This window comes from Pieris rapae, chromosome 22 (genome assembly GCF_905147795.1).
Source record: "Pieris rapae chromosome 22, ilPieRapa1.1, whole genome shotgun sequence".
Taxonomy (NCBI): Eukaryota; Metazoa; Arthropoda; class Insecta; order Lepidoptera; family Pieridae; genus Pieris; species Pieris rapae.
The window spans coordinates 6,658,956-6,677,714 of NC_059530.1; the positions used below are offsets into that span (position 1 = coordinate 6,658,956).

Genomic DNA, 18,759 nt, shown 5'->3' on the forward strand with positions numbered 1-18,759 from the left:
CCTACAACCCTCTGTGTTGCCACTTTTTTTGTTTAGTTTGGATTGATGGATATTCTTAGATATTACATTAAAGGTAAATAAAAAACTCAATAACAAAAAATTATTTTTTATAGTAATTATGGTCTGTTAGAGGCATTATTCCTTCCATGAATTCTTCAGAGTCATCTGTGTCAGAAGAATCTGAGTCGCTGCTATTCAAATCAATTAAAAATGGTTCCATTACTGTTTCAAGGCGGTTGTCTGTCATACGATAATTATTTTCAACATTTATAACGTGATTACAGTGTTTCTGCCATTCTTCAGCAGTTATTTTGGAAAATGCACTATGGATTCTCTGTTCCATGTTTTCAGAGAGGCCAGTAACATTTGTGTCTGCAAATATTCTTTTGAACGAACTCCAAATGAATTCTATTGCATTAAAGTCACAATGATAAGGCGGAAGTCTTACAGCCTTATGACCATGTTTCTTTAATATTTCATCAATTAAGTAGACATTCTCCTGATTGATTGTTTTTATAATTTCATACAATTCTGCTTTTTTCATGGTTTCCAAGTATGAAAGATTGTTTTTTTTTATGAAATCTTGCATCTCTTGTTTCTTACTGTTCATTGTCACGCGTTTATTTATTTTAATACAGTGATATGACGCATTGTCCATCACTATTAATGAATTGGGCTCTAAGTTTGGGATAAGCTTTTCTTGTAGCCATTTACTGAAGTTATCTCCATTCATCTCGTCGTGATAATCTCCACTTTTGGTCTTAGATTTGAAACACAAAAGACTATTGGGGATAAAACCTTTCTCACTTCCGGCATTCACTATGATCCATCTCTGACCTTCTGAGACTTTTGTAAGGACACCTTCAGTTTACTCAGACTGCCAACATTTTTTAACTTTATAGCCAGGGTGTAAATAAGTCTCGTCCAAATAAACGATTGGCCTCGGATTGTCACTCCTTCTATTATTGTCTATTTCTCGTAAAAATCTTGATCGCCAGGCAACAACATCATATCGCTCCATGAGAACCATCCTTTTGGATTTATTCTTTTTATAACTAAATCCCAACTTGTGTAGTATTTTTCTGAGAGATTCTATACTACCCTTGAAATTGATGTCTGCCTTTAGATCACAATGTAATTTTCTGAGAGTAGGGACGGAATTATTTAAATAATAAGATTGGATTTTGCGTCTAATAACACAAAGATCAAAGTCATCCAAATCAGAAACAGTTAATTTTCTTTTTCTACTTTTACCTGGAGTGACTAGTTTTATCGTCTTAGCCTCGGAAGTAGTGTTCTCTGGTGTGGAATTGTCATCACAAGCTGTGGATGTGGAAGGTCCTTGAGCTGCTTGATTAGGGACTTCAGTTCTCGCTGTAAAATTACTTTCCATGATTTTTCCCTCTGAAACTATACGGTTCACGGTTCTTTCAGAAACACCTTAAATAAAACAAAAAATATTTTAAGTTATCCATCAATCACATTTACTTTCAAAAGCAATTATTATTTTTCCCTAAATTTGGGGATATAAATATCACTTTTAACTGGCAATACTTTACCTGTCAAAGCCGCTGTTCGAGCATTCACTTGTTGAAATGGAATAATCGGCCCATTGTTACGTTTCTCCTCTTCACAAAAACGTTTTACAGCTAGAATAATTTCTCTAGCTGCACTCCGCACTACTTTTGGCATGTTTCGTAATGATTTTTACACTTTAAAACACAAATTATTAGCACCGACACACGTGAGGCTACCAAGCTGTTAGAACTGTCAACACAACTGTCAAAATTAGTACCTTTTTCTGCCACACGCCAACTTACACATGACAACCTATATTGCACTTGCATCACTTCATCAGATGACATTTTTTTTTTTAAATTTATTTATTAGCCGGATACAAAGTCCATTGGCATCTTCAGATGACATCTGATTCAGAGTTGCCAGATCAGAGGATTTCCCCTTACAGGGGTTACCGAGTTAGGGGTAGAATAGGGGGAAATAATATTTTTGCGGATTTTTAGAGGAAAATTTAAAAACACGCCAAATACAGTTTTTTTTGTCAATTGTATAACACGTTCCTGATTTGAAAAAAATAGAAAATCATATAACTTTAGGGGTGCGCCGGCGAAAACATCCGGCAACACTGATTTATAATTTCTATTCACTTAACACTTTTGATTGAGTTTTAAATTAATAAGCTTCAAATCAATAAAAATATATGTAATACAATTCCAAAAATAATAATAAAATTATTCAGAAAGACAATATAGTTATTTAGTATTATATTATTAGTTACTTTCATTTTTAATTGTTATACAAAAAAGGTTTACTTAAACCTTCTGTGCCTGTATTATTAATAATAAGTACAACAATTTAAGAGTCAAGAAAAAGTATTCAATTAGAATCCATTTCTCAATATGATATTACTGTTAACTATTTATTCTACTTTCATTTATCATGCGGTAATTACTTATTTCTTATATTTAACCTTTTTAAATTAACCTCTTTTTCGTATTTTATGCAATCAAATTATATTATAGGCTTGTCTTGATTACGACGGATGGCTAAATATTAAAGTCGAACATTCATTGAATTGTAATGGAGACAAATATTGCAATCGGGGGACTATATCTTTAAAGAGTATCAGAGCTGGAACTGCAATAATAGATCAAACTGCATTTAGTAACAAACATATAGAAGAGTTGAAGGTAAATATTATATTTTGCATAAAAACAGCAAAAATGTGTAATATAGACTAGAAATAAGAACTTAAATTGTATTAATTGATTCTTATACTATTTTCTAGGAGTTGGCCCAGTTTGATGGATTTTACACTATAAGAACTTTAGTTACCACTGCAGACAGCAAAGAGACTGAATTTTTGTCATCAGTAAAAGCTAAAGCTTTCTTAGAGAATGGACTTTGTGATGTTATAAGTGCATGGGTTTTACCAAATGGTGAAGTAATAGCAGTTACATTTCAAGTCATGAATGCATCTCAACCTAATCAATTAAAACAAAATTCTGAATATCAAATTATTTCCAACTTCTATCTCCGTCATGTGGATCAGGCTCCGGTGTATGTACTTTCACTATACTAATTTGAGTTGTCACAAATATTGTTTGTTATATGACAAATTCTTATTGCAGACCAGATACTGCCTCTTACATTCAAAAGTTGGAAAGAGAGAGAGAAGCTAGGGAAAAAGGCGATTTGAAAGATAATAGACCATTCTTGTCCAAATATGTAAGTATACTATTTTATATCAAATGTTAAGATAATCTACAAGGCATTATATAAGATCCTTAATACCATTTATTACAGTTTTGTTTAAAATATTTATGTTTGATCTAAATGTTTTAATATTAAATTCCCAAGTCACGAAATAGAGAAAACATATAATGAATATTTTTTGTTTAAATAATTATTAAAAATGAATTGTTCTTTACAGTGGATGTACATAGTTCCAGTTGCAATATTTGTATTGATATCTGGTGTAGGAAATCCTGAAGGAGGTGCTCAACCATCATCACGCTGAAGGATTTAATTTGATTTTGTGTCATTATATATTTTTTAATACAGTAATGTGGAATGTAATTATAATGGTTTGCAACTTGAATTCACTGGTTTGTGTTTTGTGTGATAAAAATTGTTAAAACATATTTAACATATGACTTTTTATATTGTTAGTTTTGTTTTGACCAATATTATGTAAGAATTAAAATATAGTATATGAAAAAATATTACTAGTTTAAAAAAAAGAATACAGTACAATAAATTTATTATGCGAAAGAGTTAAATATTAACACAATAACTAGGATTATGCACCAATTTTTTCAATTTCTTCTGCATCTTCAATATCTAATAATTTAATCTTTTTACCAAAATGTGCTTCAATATCTAAACAAATTTCCATGTCCTGTGAAGATTCAATCAAGTTAATAGCTATACCAGCTTTTCCAAATCTCCCAGTACGCCCAATTCTGTGTAAGTAAGTTTCACAATCAGCTTTTCTGTCCTGATCCATTGGCATATCAAAGTTGACAACAAGAGTAACCTGTTCTATATCAATTCCACGAGACAATACATTTGTAGTAATTAACACTTTTTCAAGCCCCCCTCTGAATCTGTCCAATACTGCAATTCTTTGTTCAACAGTAAGCTCACCAGACAGCACAGCTACAGAATGACCATCTCTTGACATTTTTTCCGAGAGCCAGCTTGCTGTTTTTCTTGTATGACAAAATATAATAGCTTGGCCAATAGTTATGACACCATAAATATTGCATATAGCCCTATATTTATCCTCTGGGCTCTTGCATTTAACAAAATATTGTTTAATGTTGTCTAATGATTCTTCTTCTCTTAATAGTCTTATTATAATGGGATTGGTCACTATAATTTCAGCAAATTCCATTACTGCGCTATTATAAGTAGCAGAGAAGAACATCATTTGACATGTTGAAGGAATACATTTATGGATGCGAACACATTGGTCTCGGTGACCTTGACGATCTATCATAACATCTGCTTCATCCAATACAAAGACTTTTATCTTAGTTAAGTCAAACATTGCAAATTTAAGAGCCCAATCCAACATTTTTCCTGGGGTTCCAATTAAAATATGATCTGTTATTTTTGTACCTTTTGGTAGTTCCTCACCTCGAACAGCATATTTAAGTTTGATTTCTGGGCAGAATTTGGCCATTCTTGCAGCAACTTCACCAGTTTGTATTGCTAATTCATAGGTTGGACTCAGACAAAGTACTTGGGGATAGTTTTTGGTTGGATCAACTCTACTTAACATGGCCAGTACAAAAGCAGCAGTTTTGCCTGTTCCTGATTGAGACTGTGCTATCATATTTTGAGGAGGGTCTGCTAGTAATGTTGGCAAAGCAGTTTCTTGTATTTTAGATGGAGCATTAAAGCCCATTGCATATACACCTTTTAACAAGTTTGGTTTTAAGTGTAATGCTTCAAATGTTTTTACTGAATAAAGAGGAGAATTTGGATCCTTTCTTTGAATTTCAATATCCTGTTTAGATTCAACAAGTCCTTGTCTTATGATTTTCATGAGTAGAGAAGCTTCTGCTGGATTAGCTGTGTCTGGACTGTCATCTTCAGGTTTTTCAAATTTCTTATTGAGTCCTAAACCAGCAACTTTATTGGAAATTTCTAGCTCCTCAGCTTTTTGACCCCATTGTTTCGCCATTTTCAGGGCTAAAATTTTAGATTAAATATAAATATAAAATTTTAGATTAAAATAGATTATAAGAAAAAAAACAAGCTACAAAATGTATTTATTAAGTCAAACTGTTATGTGTGGTGCACATGTTGGTGCAGTTTGAGGACTTGTGGTCCAACTTAACAGGTTGACTAAAATCTTATAAGTTTTGCTTATTTTTCCAGAATATTACGTATAAAGCACACTATGTTTTCATGTAATGTTCTCAAGGTAGTTGTGATACTTTAACATAACTTTAAATTGCAACTAGTTTAAACATGCTGTCAAAACTTTAGACGCGTTGAAATACTTCCATATTTTAAGATAAAACAAAGCGTTTTATATTATTCTTACCTCTTCAAAATAATAAATAGATCTTTATCTTAAATAGCTGAAATATTATTTATACTTCCAAAATTCAGGCCTTAATTATAATTTCACTTTTTTGTGAAATTATCGTTTTCAGTTTATGTTATTCGCAATCACAGAATATAGATGTTGTGCATCTGTCAGTTGGTTGTCACAGTTATTCGCTAACGGTAATCGGTATTCGGTATCTCACTTGGGGCTTGCAGATTCATGATTGAAGTTGATGAATTCACATTAATAATTATTATTGATGTCGTTGAAGTTAGCTGCATTGCACTCAATCTTTGAAAAAAATGGTAATAAAATGTTAATGTCACTTCGGCAGTACATAAAGTAAAAAAAATGATGTTTCGATTTTATATAATAATTCTTCTGTTCGTTTAAAAGGCCGATTGAAATTATAAAAGGTTCGTATAAGATTATAAATAAATGGTCTGGCATTTGAAAGTCACAAATTTATCTTAAAATCTATATGAATAATGAACCATAGGAGATTGATATTATAAATAAGAATACTGAGACACAAACATCTATTGCTTTTATTGCAGAAAGCTTTTCTGTAAAATATGAATCGGACATTATTAGAGCAACTGGACAATTCGTGAACAACCGAACGAGTCAATCGAGCAACTATGGCACATGCACACTTGCAAGCAAGATTCTTAAGAATATGTTACATAAAAAAATGTTTTGAATTCATTTAAATAAATATTAAAAGCTAACACAATAGTATAAACCTTGAATTTTGACTTTATTCGTAAGAAATAATAAATTAATAAAAAATATATAACCTATTGATATTTTTTTTAGGATTATATAATTGTAATTAGGACATTAAAATACTTGAATTACTATAAAGCCAATGTATGTGAAACTACTAATTGTATTTATATATAATAATTCCAGAGGTATTTATTGACTTTATTTAAACTATGTCCTTGGCTATTGCCATAAAAAACTATGTCCTTGACAACTTTATTAAACTGATAAGAAAGGGTACCGTAGATGTAGATAATTAAAATAATTAGTTTGGTTATTATGTCACTACTATTTATCAGAAAGTCAGAAAATACGATATTTTTTCTAACGATACTGGAAATATGATATAATATAATACAATTATACTGCATAATAATGTATAGCCAGTATACTATTTACATTTAGTAATTACCGCTTTTTCTATTAAATATTATGAAATCCGACTTCTTGGATGAAAACGTATTATATTAATTATTAGCGTATTGAACATTAAAAACAATATAAATTTCATGTGGTAAAATTTTAGGCCGGGATATTGTCTTCTAAAGAAATAATTCTTGAGGAATTTATGATAAAAGAGTTTTTACGGGCTCTCATATGAGCCGAAATCAAACATGAATACTTGCTTTTACCTCTGACGTGGAACATTCCGCTCCAATACATTCCCTTTGAACGTTAGAAAAAGTACGCAAGGGTAATCATTTTAGTTATGGACAAGATTGGAATTACAATTTGGGACTTAAACTTTGGGAAGGTAGTAAGAGACTTCATGAACCTAATTAAAACTTGTCAATATTCGACTCAGTAGATTAGTCAGCCAAGAAGAGAGTAGTGTTAGGCTAGTGGCTTCAGCGAGCAACTCTTATCCATGAGGTCGTAGGTTCGTTCTGCGGCTGTGCACTGATAGACATTCGTTCGAACCGCGAAGGAAAACGTCGTCGTCACTAATGAATAAATGATTTTGAATTAAATATTTGTATTACGACATTAATAATAAGGTTAACTAAAAAGGGAGGTGAAAACAGATAAATATACATGCTGGTGTAATTACGTTAATATAGATCTTAGGTTATCATAATTATTAACAGATATATAAAGTCGCGGATGTACTGTTTACTTCAGTCACGTTGTTAGCACGGACCAAAGATCATATTATATCTGGTAAATTCGATTTGAAATTTCACAGGCCGAAAATGCTTTTATGTGGGACTGGCCAGCTAAGAGTTATATATTAGATTCAGAAGGAGACTTAGCTAAACCTGACTTTCGTACGTTAAAAATATTTATATTAAGGGAATTATTTGAATTAGGTGATATCAGCCGTTCATGGACAACGCCGGGGGCTATTGCCGAGATTTTAGGGAAAGATTCGCTCTTTTATTGAAGTCCCCTAAGATTGAAATTACCTCTACTGGCAGCTTGTTCCAAATAGCACATCTATTAGGAACAAGGTGCTCGGTAGAAAGGCGCTGTGAAGTGGAACGCGAGGCGTTGAGATTGAGAGGATGGAATCGTATTGGATTTTGATTTAGTCTTGGTTTGCTCTCGTTTCTGAATCTCACGTTTAGAGTACTAGTGTGTGTAGACACTCTGCAACGTGGTACTCCGGCCGGATCTGGGGAGAATCCTGAGTATTGGAACGGCAGGTCACGTTATGTGTCTAAAAAGTCTATATATGTGTGATCCTGGATGATTTTTCATATGCATATTATGAGCCGTACTTCGTCAAACTCGTGAATTGGTTGTGTTTCAGAGTATAAACATGGCGACGAAGAAGTTCGCGGGAGAATCTCCTTATAAAGTGGCTAAAAAGACCCACCCTGCGTCTGACTGGACTTTAACAGAGTAACTTTCTTTTCTTTCTTTGAGCAGTGTTAGACTGGTTCATCGTGAAAACCTCATGCCGTAGGTTCCCATAGGTCGTAGATCTCCGGCTATGTGTGCGCATTTAACGCTCACTTTACAGTGAGAGAAAACATCGAGAGGAAAGCGACCCTAGACCAAACAGTCAACACCATATATCAGGCACAGGAGTCTGAGATCTTCAGAAATTCGAGATCAAGACATAAAAAGATTTTAGCTTTCCAAACATTTATTGTAATTTGAATAATATCATATATATAATTTAAAATGATATTTATAATTTCAGTTTTGTAAACAAGGTAAATCTTGTGTCTGACAAACCAGGAGTGAGGCCTCCGGTGGTGGCAGCGATTTTTGGTATCGGTCGGGCAGGATCCATTCATCTGTGTAGTATAATCCGTAATCCACGTGTTATACTAAAATATATTGTCGATGATCGCAAAGAAAGGTTTGATAAGATAAGAAGTTTCTGGAACCTGAGTGATGTGACTTTCCTAACATCAAAAGACAGCGATCGTGTGTTCAACGACAAAGCGTAAGTTTTAATTTAATCTATCAAAATAAAAACTAGATTTAAATGCATGTGATTCTCATTATTGTAAAATATATTTTGGACTTCACTTCACTTCACTTTATTTTTAATGGCGACTTCTGTGTAAATTACAATTCCGTCAAAGTCGCGTTCTATGTCTTAACAAGGTGAGGATAAATTTGATGGATTGAATTTAATCTAAGCAGAGTTACCCAAAACAAAAATGACTTTACAAAAAAAAGACAACACCCACAGATATATTATAATATATACAAGAGGTTAACATTATACTCAAGTTATGGAGGGAAGAATCCTATTTGGACACTTTTAATCATAAATCATGCGCGTTGGGACGGTTTTTTTAATATAATTTGTGACATAACTACCTTTTGATCCCGTAAAATTACTGTTTCTTATTGGTGAAAACATTATTTACGTGTTTTCTTGCGGTTAAAATGATATTTATTAAAATAAAACCTAAACATTACAATCTATTTACAGTTTTCTTTACATAGTTATAATAAATATAATTAAAAATAAGTTTAAAAAATGCTCGAAGCATTTCCTCGCTGTATCGCGATACTTATTCGTTGAGCAAGAAAGTATCAGCTAGGTTCACCGGTACTATCTACCAGGCGCCAACTTAAATCATTTAATAAGTAGATTTTATTAATGAAAATCCTGATTCGAGATTTTATTTATTAATTACAGTATAACCACCGTTTTCATAGCATCTCCTACATTCACCCATCACGAGATTGTTGTGAAGTCAATAGCGAACAATAAAGATGTGTTCTGTGAGAAGCCAATTGCAGAAAGTATTGCCGAAACTAAAAAGTGCTATGACACAGCAAACGCCAAAGGCCGAATCTTATTTGCGGCTTTTAACCGCCGCTTTGATCCATCCTATAGAAACCTGAAGATAAAGGTTAGAGAGGGGCTAGTCGGTCATGTACAGGTTTTAAAGGTGACTGCCAGGGACTCACCTTTACCGACTATTGACTATTTGAGAACTTCAGGTAATTATTTAATGCACAACTCGTATAAAATAGGTGGTTTGATTAGTTCGCAGAATATCACATAGATGGCGCTACTAGTATTAAAAACAGTATGATCTTTAGATAAAAGATACGTGTATATATATTTGATAGTAGTCATAGTATTAGTTTGTTGAAATGATGAAATGATGCTTGATTGAAGATGAATCAAGTAATTATCTTATATATAAAATTCTCGTGTCGCGGTGTTTGTGGTTAAACTCCTCCGAAACGGCTTAACCGATGCCTGAGAATCGGACAACATCCATTTTTCATCCCCCTAAATGTTAAGGGTAGTCCACCCCTTAATATTTCAGTGCAACTTGTTTGTGTTATGACGGTCTTGTGGAAACTGAAAAATGATGCACTTCCAAATATCACTGCCATTTTTCCTTCACTATCTAGAATTTAATATTCGATAGAATTTTCATTTTAATTTTGCTCTCAAACATCACATACGTTACAAGGTGGACAATCAGATACTTATGAACATGTTATAGAAGAGATATACACGTGTATGACATGAGAAGAAGGCGCTAACCGGATCCATGCAACTTCCTCACAATCGAGTAGCCCCCAATATCGCAGCACACTAACAAGGGGACTCTTTTGTATTGCATAAGTCGCATGGGTCCGCCAAACATCCGAAGTTATACACTGTCTATACATAATTATGTAGAAATAATGATAATAATGATTATTTAATGATTCTTCCAATCAGTTCTTGAGAGATTATAAACATATGTTTAGAGTTAACATAATCAAAAGATTTATTGCGACGGTTAAAGTATGATAGATTACAGAGGGTCATAGGCCATAGATATTGCTTGCCCGCGCAAGGGCATCAAGGGCGTCTTTGAAGAAAATATTAATATATTTTACAAGTTACCGTAACTTTGTTTTTCACGCTCTTAATGAGGTTTAAGTTATCATTTAGCTGGACTTATTATTTTTTATTTATTCATTTAATTGCTTTTTTTGTTATTGTTCTGTGGTTGCTAGTTTAATTTTTCCCCTCACTTGCTTGCTATTGCGAGCAGTGTTGGCCTAGTGGCTTCAGCGTGCGACTCTCATATCTGAGGTTGTAGGTTCGATCCCGGGCTGTGCACCAATGGACTTTCTATGTGCGCATTTAACATTTGCTCGAATGGTGAAGGAAAACATCGTGAGGAAACCGACATGTCTTAGACCCAAAAAGTCGAAGACGTGTGTCAGGCACTGGAGGCTGATCACCTACCTGCGTATTAGATTTTGAAATGATCATGAAACAGATTCAGAAATCTAAGGCCAAGACCTAAAGACGTTGTAGCGCCACTGATTTATTTATTTTTTTGCTTGCTATGTTCTAATATAATTGTATGTGTGTAAAATTTGTACTGTCATATTTTCTTGTATTACGCACACATTGTTTTAGGACTTGAACAAATAAATAATAAATTTGCCTTCGTATGGTTTTAATATAATCATTATTCAGGTGGAGTATTCCACGATTGTCTCGTGCATGACTTCGATATGGCCTGTTGGGTGCTAGGCGAGCTGCCCATCAGGGTCCAAGCAACGGCCACCGCTCTCATTCCTGAAATCAAAGCTATTGATGACTTCGACAACATCGCTTTCCTTCTGACATTCCCGTCGGGTGCTATCGCCATAGGTGATAACAGCCGATACAGTGCCTACGGATATGATCAACGCTTGGAAGTATTTGGAAATAAAGGTAAATATGAAGATATATTATTATTGTTTATTAGTAATCTTACAGCTAACATACGTATTTTTTTTTCATGGCCCGCACTGTTTGTGCATTGTGGCCCAGGGTCAAAACAACATACGTATTACAAAACAAAACACTTAGACAATATACAAATCCAAAATAGTTCAATTTCTAAATTCTATTACTTATTATATTGCTTATATATGTAAACAAAAATCATAAGTAATAGACAAAAAGAAGAAAATAAAAGAATTTTGACATTTGACATTAAACAGACGACAATTAATACAGGGCGTAAAGTTTTAAATAATTCCTATTTCAAATGGAATGTAATAAAATGTCTATGCTGTTATTTGCCAGTTATGATGTTATGTGGTAACACAATATTATAAGTGGCAAATAAATCTAATAAATTTTCGGATTTATTGCATTTTTTGTAGGGCCTAACTATTATTTATCACAGCTTTCTTTTATTAGACTTTCCTGGAGGATGAACTTAATAGAATTATTTCGATCCATTTAAGTGGATTCTTTTTTAATTAGTTATTCAAGTAGTCATTAACTTCAAATAATACATGTAAAAGGACAAAAATTACCACGGCGTACTCTTGTAAAAGTTCAACAATTGTGTTGCAGTATAGAGCAAATAATAAATAACAGAATACATTTATATTAATATTATAAACTAAAAGGTTTTATATTTTTCTATGTCAGTAACAAACTCGAAAACTACATCGATTTCTAAAATTTCTTTACCAACAGAATCATACTAGCGTAAATAGCGGTTACTATTAAATGTTTATTATTTCAAGTCAAGTTATACTGAATTGAATTTATTTCAGGCATGATAAAGGTGGAAAATGAAAAGCCCTCAGCATCCACAGACTATGTGATAGAGCAAGATGGCTGCAAGACTCACCCAATATACTATTCATTTCCGTCTCGATACAAAGAGGCTTATGAACAAGAGGTCGAACACTTCTTGGATGTTGTACAATGTAAGAGATAATATTATTTATAGTTCTCAAAACTCATTCTTTATAAGATGATTTATTTATTTCGTAATTCTACAGCTAACAAAAAATATATATAATAACAAACAATTACACTAAAAATATATCCAGAAATGGAATACATATAAAAAGTCAATAAAAGTGTGTATGTGGGGTGTGCTCATGATGCAGGTGATTTTGCGCTATGGATATTCTTAATACTCCTTTTAAGCATACTACGCGATAGCTTTACGCCCAAACCCAACAATCAATGTCAATCCATTTTTGGCCATCTGAGATAGACATCTCATGACATCATCATGTATTGATAAAAGTGTGCCAATAAGCAATCGGATTATGGATATAGGTGGCTATTACGGGCTGTAATACCCATCTGTCGATACAAGCTATACATGATAGGTCGGATCGGTGTGTGTGGATAGACCTTTGTATGAAAATGACAGTTCAACAATCCCAATATCCTGTCTTAAGATTTTATTTTTAAAATAATTAAAAAGCTATTTGATAAGTTTTAAACATAGACATGTATATTTTATTATTATTTTTACGGTTTTATTTACTTTATTTGGTTTAGATTGATTATCAGATATTAGTGTAATCGTAAGTGAATCCGTCCCCAAAAACGGTTTGTCTTCGTAGGATTTGGTTATTGAGATGCACATAGGAGATCGATCGGTTGTCACGGTCTGATCTCAAATTGAAAACAATCTGAGATTGTAGATTAATTATTGGGTTCGGGCGTTAACAAGTCAAGACTTAAATATTGGTTGCCGGGCTGCTGTAATAACTATAATGGTAACTATATTCATCAGTCAATAGTCAACCATAATAATTAAACATTGATACATAGAAAATTAAAACAAATTTAAACAGTTTTATCCCTGAGACAGTTTTCTTGGAATATTCGGACCATTTTCTGTATTGTGATACTGATTTGTTGACAAAAGCACCAGCTGTGGTGGATTTAATGATTTTGGGATCGAAAACTTTAAAGGCAGTGCTAATTAGTCTTAAAACTAAAGTACTAGTGTTGCATCGTTGCGCAACTTTTATACCGAGCGCAACTTTTAATTATTATTGTAAGGTGGAGCGACGTACGCTTTCACTTCTAATTGTGTTTGACTGCCACAGGTCGTATGAAGACACTGTAAATTCAAAACTAAACTTTTTTCTTGTCTTAATAATACAAAATATGGCCCAATATATATATTTAATACTGGCCAGGTTAGCTAAGCTATAGTAGGATTCTAATCTATCAGGTCCTAAAAGTATTATAGGTAGGTATATAATTAAAACTTGTAAACTGTCAAAACTTTTCTATTATTAGTGTGAACTATATATAACGTATATTTAACTTTTCCGACTTCGAGGAATTTAAATTTGTGTAATAAGCTTGTGGGTCATAGAAATAAAGTGTCTAAGAAAAATAAATTAAAATAGACGTAAAAATGATATACTTATTCACGTCTCAGAACCTACTGTGAATACCGTCTTTGTTAAAGCGAATGGAATAAATAACATTAGTACAAATAGTAATTTTATAATCAAGAAGAAAATATGTATCTATTGTCATTTCTAATAAGAGTTTGTGTTTTATATGTATGTATGTTGTAGTCTAGCTATTTCATTATCCTAAAAATATAAGATAAATTGTGATAATACTCTCAAACTATTGAGATATATTGAAAGATACTACTGATACTAGTGGCGCCATCTTGTAGAAAAGCTATAAATAATAACCGGTTTAGTCATTCCATAAAGAGTGTACATCTAGTTAACACTGTTAATATTCTTTTTTTTTTAATAGACAGGGGGCAAACGGGCAGGAGGCTCACCTGATGTTAAGTGATACCGCCGCCCATGGACACTCTTAATGCCAAAGGGCTCGCGAGTGCGTTGCCCGTCTTTTAAGAATTGGTACGCTCTTTTCTTGAAGGACCCTAAGTCGAATTGGTTCGGAAAAACTTCAGTCGGCAGCTGGTTCCACAAAGTGGTGTATATCATAGTTCTTTATTGTTATTTGTGTCTTAGTTGTTATTTGATTAGTGGATGGTGGATATCTTTGTGTAACAGAAATTAGTTTTGATGATAGATGACAATAACTGTAAAATAACTAATACCCTGAGTTGCAACATATGAGGTCTTGTGTGTGTCGTGTGTGTGACATCCCTGAGGTCATAGGTTCGAGCCCTTGCTGTGCAGACTTTCTAAATGTACCTCACAACAGAATTAACTGAAATGTTAAGAAAATATAGAAAATAAAATTTTGATATACCTATTACAGACGGAGTACCCCAAGAGGTAACCAGTTGGCAGACGTTGGCAGTATCGAAGATCGCAACTGCTGCTGAAGAGAGTGCTCGAACCAATAAAACAATTGAGATCGACTGGAGCAAGGACGATATTCCTGATATATATTCTTAATTGTTTATATACAGGGAGAACACTTGAACATATCACACCATAATAGAATTACTTGTTGAATTGATTATAAATTACAAGATGTAAGTTTCGCCGTTGAGTCATGTACTTGATGCGAGATATTTTGTGAAATTTTGGGGGTTAGGCGCTGTGTGCTGAAATACAGGTTCACACCTAGTTCAGCGTCAGATAAACCTGACTAATTATGTTTATATAACTAGCGCAATTAGATATAAGTTTTTCCTGTAAAGCAAACTTGAAATAAATTATTATTATACATATGTTTTTTTTTGTTTAAGTTTTTTTATACTCCTGACTAAAAAGGGTCCAATTTTTTGTAACATTTTATTTATGCCAAAATGCAATACTTTACTTACGGAAGTTAAACTTAACTAAGTCTTAATTTGGAATCAATCTAAATGTTACTCATACATTTAAATATTTTTTTAAAATATATTGTGGGAAGTCAAACCTCGGTAATAATATTCCCCGAAAATTATAGTGTTCGCAAACCATTCCTTTGTAAAAATTGTATAATCTCGGTCAATTTATCAGTGAATAGCCTATCTGTAAGCTGCTCTCAGTGCATACGGCACTGTTGGGTAATTGAACATGTGCAACGCTAATGAAATTTTCCCTTCACGCGAGATTCTGATGTCCTGCCAATATCAGAGAAATTACGTTCGTATAAAGTGAAATTTGGTAGTGCTATCACAATTTTCACACTAAAAACGTTCACATTTTTTAATGAAAGCATATTTCTTCTAAATGACAAAAACTACTTAATAAATAATACGATTTCTACAGCATAGGAGAAAAATAAATAGAAAGTATCGTTTGTCGACACCCAAACGAGTGTCATACCGATTGTACGGTTCCCGGATCATCGGTGCTTTAAATAATAGAAGATTTTTAGTCTTACTTTATATTAACCACTTGCGTATAACAATAGACTGTGAGCGAAATGATAGGATGTTAATTGCTATGCAATTTAACAGTCGAAGAGGTTTTTCGTCACATTTATAAATGGCTTTATTAATTCATTTACTTTTAACTAGGACTTTGAATTTATTTAGTAATTCTGTAATTTCGCTTGGGAGTTTGTTGTAAAAACGAATACAATTTCAGTTTGATTACGATTAGTCTGACGCCTATCCAGGAGTTATAGCGCTATTTCTGTTCAAAAAGACACACTGTTCCTAACTGTTAACAAGAACCTTCCTACAGTTCATGAAAAAACACGAGTAATTCGATAAAGATGTCTCTGTTGGCGGTTCCAGTCAGTCCCCGATTGCAGACATTGTGTTGTCACAATAAAAGCTCCGCGTATGCCGCGAAGCCTTCATTTGTACCTCATTTGTGCTCTTTGACACCTTGATCAAGATTCAAGATTCGTCTAGTTTTCTATTAGTATTTGGTGAAAATAGCATTTAGAAAAGATTGTTGGTAATAAAATAATTATTATGATTGTATTATTTTAAAATTTATATCAATAAATATAAAAATAAATCACTATTTCCCTTGGTCACGACATCACGCGTGGCTGGTCCGATTTCGCTAATTCGTTTTCTGTTAATATCGTTTAAAACATTGTTTTTTCTGTAAATATCGTTTACTGCGATCGGAATTATTATATTGATAAAATACACATAATAAAATTAATTTATGATTTCTAACTATATTTAAAGTTTAAACGTTTACAATTTACGTGCGTATCAGTGAGTACGAGTATTAAAAAAAATAAATACCGAATAAAAACTATATAAAACGCATCGTGACGCAAAAACTTTGTCTTTGACTTATTTTAAATTAAGAATAAATTCGAAATATAAAACTAAATCAATGTCTATTGTGAAAACAGAAAAGGGCGCCATTTTTATTACAAAATCAAACTATAGTGAGACAGACTACAGTAGTATGTGACAACTTACAGACAAATATACGCGAACAAAACTTATAAATAATAATGTGTTTATTACCGATTGTATTCGTAAAGTAAATTTTCTTCTAAATTCAATTTCTTCTACCAAAATACCCTTTCTAAATTGATCCGGTGCATCACGACGCTTTTCATTAGCCGCATGATTTGACAAGAACAGAGTGATCAAGCCGAGTTCATTAAAAACAAATTATGTCCTTACCTCTTCGTTGAACAACACAATTTGCGAAGGACAGAGATCGGCTTTCAGGCATTCATTTTGTAAATTTTCCTTCAATATTAAAATTGATATTGCATTGTTCGCTGCAGGTTCGCTATGTAATAATATACGTTATTCGAGATTTGGTACGCGTTTTGTTGATATATTAAAGAAAACAATGTTTTAATAAATTTATTGGGCTCAATATTATTTCATTGTATCTACATACACAAAAAGTCTATATGAAATATAACTATGAGGGATACATATAACGATAATAACCTTAGAAATTTATATATAATAACTAAAATTTATTATTAAAAGACATTCCTTTTTCATTTATTTATTTGCTTATTAGTATTACATGCAACTTGAGGGTACCGCGGCACAGTTAACATTAGCTCTGTATAATTATTTAAAATTAAAATAGAATCGGTGCGTAAAAAAGGTTAAAAAACGAGAACTATGATATTTTAAGCAACATATTTACACAGCAAATGTGAACAATAAATACAGTGCATTAAACAGTAGTTAGTTAGCCGTGATCAAACAATTTGCTATCCGCCATACCGCGTTGGATATTTCTCGTTCAGTTACATGGTTAAAAATGACAATTGCTGCAAAAAACTGACGAAGTGTAGTGAAGTGACTTTTAAAAGTGTTTTGTGCAAATCCAGTACTTTAATCTAAAATCCTAAGCACTGTTTTAAATAAATCACAATATCATATGTGTTATATACGATTTATTTGCGAGCTAAGCAATTAGTCGGTTGGCACTTGCGACGAGTCGTTGAGAACATCGTACACACTGAGGCTTCCGGATCGAATCCTGTCGCTTTCTTACCTACGAAGCGAAGTTTACTTTTTTATTTTTTTACCACTAAACAACAATGGAAGACCAATTTCAAATGTTGTTTGAGAAAATGAGAATTGAAATGAAGGAACAGAATACAAAATTGGAAGAATCGTTAACTAACAAAATAATAAATAGAATTGATGAGAAATTAAAACCTATCTTAGCAGAAAATGAAAACCTAAAATTAAAAGTCGCAACCTTAGAAAACGTAGTCGAACATTTAAGAAGAGAAAAAAAGGAAAACAATTTAGTCATTTTTAACTTGAAAGAGGAGGAATGTAGTAGTACCGAGTTATTGCAGAATGTCCAAAGGCAATGTCTGGCGGATTTAAATATAACACTCGAAAAAACAGAGGTTAATAAAATATACCGTATCGGAAAACCGACAAAACAGGAAGGAAAACCAAGGCCGATTTTAATATCCTTCGTTAATAGTTGGAAGAAACAGGAAATCGTAAAAAATAAGAGAAAGTTCAAGCAATTGTTTATCTCTGAAGACTTTTCCAAAGAAGTGTTAGAAAAAAGAAAATTATTGAAACTAAAATTAATAGAAGAACTAAAGAATGGCAAGATTGCATATTTAAAATACGACCAACTTATAGTCAAGGAAAATGTTTCTAACACAGACAAAAGGAAGAGAGAATTATCAGCTTCTCCACAAGCTGAACATATGGCTCAACCAAAAAAACAACAGGCACTTCTTTCGTCTAAAACTAATCGAACAAGTGCTTTTGACGTGATGAGGGCCAGATCGAACTCTCTTTCTAAACCTACTTCCTCTGATAAAAGATCATAGCAACCATGTGTTGGTACCCAGAAAACAAATAAAATAATAA

The 18,759-nt window shown here is 32.7% G+C and overlaps 3 protein-coding genes and 1 long non-coding RNA gene across 7 annotated transcripts; 2 read left to right on the top strand and 2 right to left on the bottom strand.

Annotated features, from left to right (window-relative positions):
• Positions 1 to 583: 583 nt before the first annotated feature.
• On the bottom strand, positions 584 to 1,620 carry LOC123690176. The gene is made up of 2 exons (XR_006750974.1): positions 1,560 to 1,620; positions 584 to 1,440 (listed from the first exon to the last, which is right to left on the bottom strand). It is a non-coding gene; the product is annotated as an uncharacterized LOC123690176 (long non-coding RNA).
• Positions 1,621 to 2,304: 684 nt separating this feature from the next.
• LOC110992849 (ER membrane protein complex subunit 10) lies at positions 2,305 to 3,619 on the top strand. The gene is made up of 5 exons (XM_022258822.2): positions 2,305 to 2,462; positions 2,541 to 2,708; positions 2,807 to 3,078; positions 3,150 to 3,246; positions 3,452 to 3,619. The coding sequence occupies exons 1-5, from the start codon at positions 2,418 to 2,420 to the stop codon at positions 3,536 to 3,538; spliced, it is 669 nt and encodes a 222-aa protein (XP_022114514.1). The 5' UTR covers positions 2,305 to 2,417; the 3' UTR covers positions 3,539 to 3,619.
• A 145-nt stretch (positions 3,620 to 3,764) lies between these two features.
• LOC110992871 (DEAD-box helicase Dbp80) lies at positions 3,765 to 5,731 on the bottom strand. 2 transcript variants are annotated; one of them, XM_022258850.2, is made up of 2 exons: positions 5,579 to 5,731; positions 3,765 to 5,220 (listed from the first exon to the last, which is right to left on the bottom strand). In XM_022258850.2, the coding sequence occupies exon 2, from the start codon at positions 5,210 to 5,212 to the stop codon at positions 3,821 to 3,823; it is 1,392 nt and encodes a 463-aa protein (XP_022114542.2). In that variant the 5' UTR covers positions 5,213 to 5,220; positions 5,579 to 5,731; the 3' UTR covers positions 3,765 to 3,820. The 2 variants fall into 2 exon arrangements, with proteins under 2 accessions (XP_022114542.2, XP_022114543.2); XM_022258851.2 differs by lacking the exon at positions 5,579 to 5,731 and adding an exon at positions 5,418 to 5,546.
• A 1,732-nt stretch (positions 5,732 to 7,463) lies between these two features.
• LOC110992880 (uncharacterized oxidoreductase YrbE-like) lies at positions 7,464 to 15,214 on the top strand. Of its 3 annotated transcripts, none has more exons than XM_045633277.1 (7): positions 7,464 to 7,513; positions 8,106 to 8,197; positions 8,502 to 8,750; positions 9,459 to 9,766; positions 11,259 to 11,498; positions 12,338 to 12,493; positions 14,793 to 15,214. In XM_045633277.1, exons 2-7 carry the CDS (start codon positions 8,115 to 8,117, stop codon positions 14,930 to 14,932), a joined length of 1,176 nt encoding a protein of 391 aa, XP_045489233.1. In that variant the 5' UTR covers positions 7,464 to 7,513; positions 8,106 to 8,114; the 3' UTR covers positions 14,933 to 15,214. The 3 variants fall into 3 exon arrangements, with proteins under 3 accessions (XP_045489233.1, XP_045489232.1, XP_045489231.1); XM_045633276.1 differs by having other exon boundaries at positions 7,472 to 7,620; XM_045633275.1 differs by lacking the exon at positions 7,464 to 7,513 and having other exon boundaries at positions 7,820 to 8,197.
• The last annotated feature ends 3,545 nt before the right edge of the window (positions 15,215 to 18,759 follow it).

Excerpts from the sequence above, each read along its gene's own strand:
- LOC110992849 (XM_022258822.2), top strand. The coding sequence starts at position 2,418 with ATGATATTACTGTTAACTATTTATTCTACTTTCATTTATCATGCG. Across the intron at positions 2,709-2,806 it reads AACATATAGAAGAGTTGAAG|GAGTTGGCCCAGTTTGATGG; the intron begins GTAAATATTATA and ends ACTATTTTCTAG. Across the intron at positions 3,247-3,451 it reads GACCATTCTTGTCCAAATAT|TGGATGTACATAGTTCCAGT; the intron begins GTAAGTATACTA and ends TGTTCTTTACAG.
- LOC110992871 (XM_022258850.2), bottom strand. The coding sequence starts at position 5,212 with ATGGCGAAACAATGGGGTCAAAAAGCTGAGGAGCTAGAAATTTCCAAT.
- LOC110992880 (XM_045633277.1), top strand. The coding sequence starts at position 8,115 with ATGGCGACGAAGAAGTTCGCGGGAGAATCTCCTTATAAAGTGGCTAAA. Across the intron at positions 8,751-9,458 it reads CGTGTGTTCAACGACAAAGC|TATAACCACCGTTTTCATAG; the intron begins GTAAGTTTTAAT and ends TATTAATTACAG. Across the intron at positions 12,494-14,792 it reads CTTCTTGGATGTTGTACAAT|ACGGAGTACCCCAAGAGGTA; the intron begins GTAAGAGATAAT and ends TACCTATTACAG.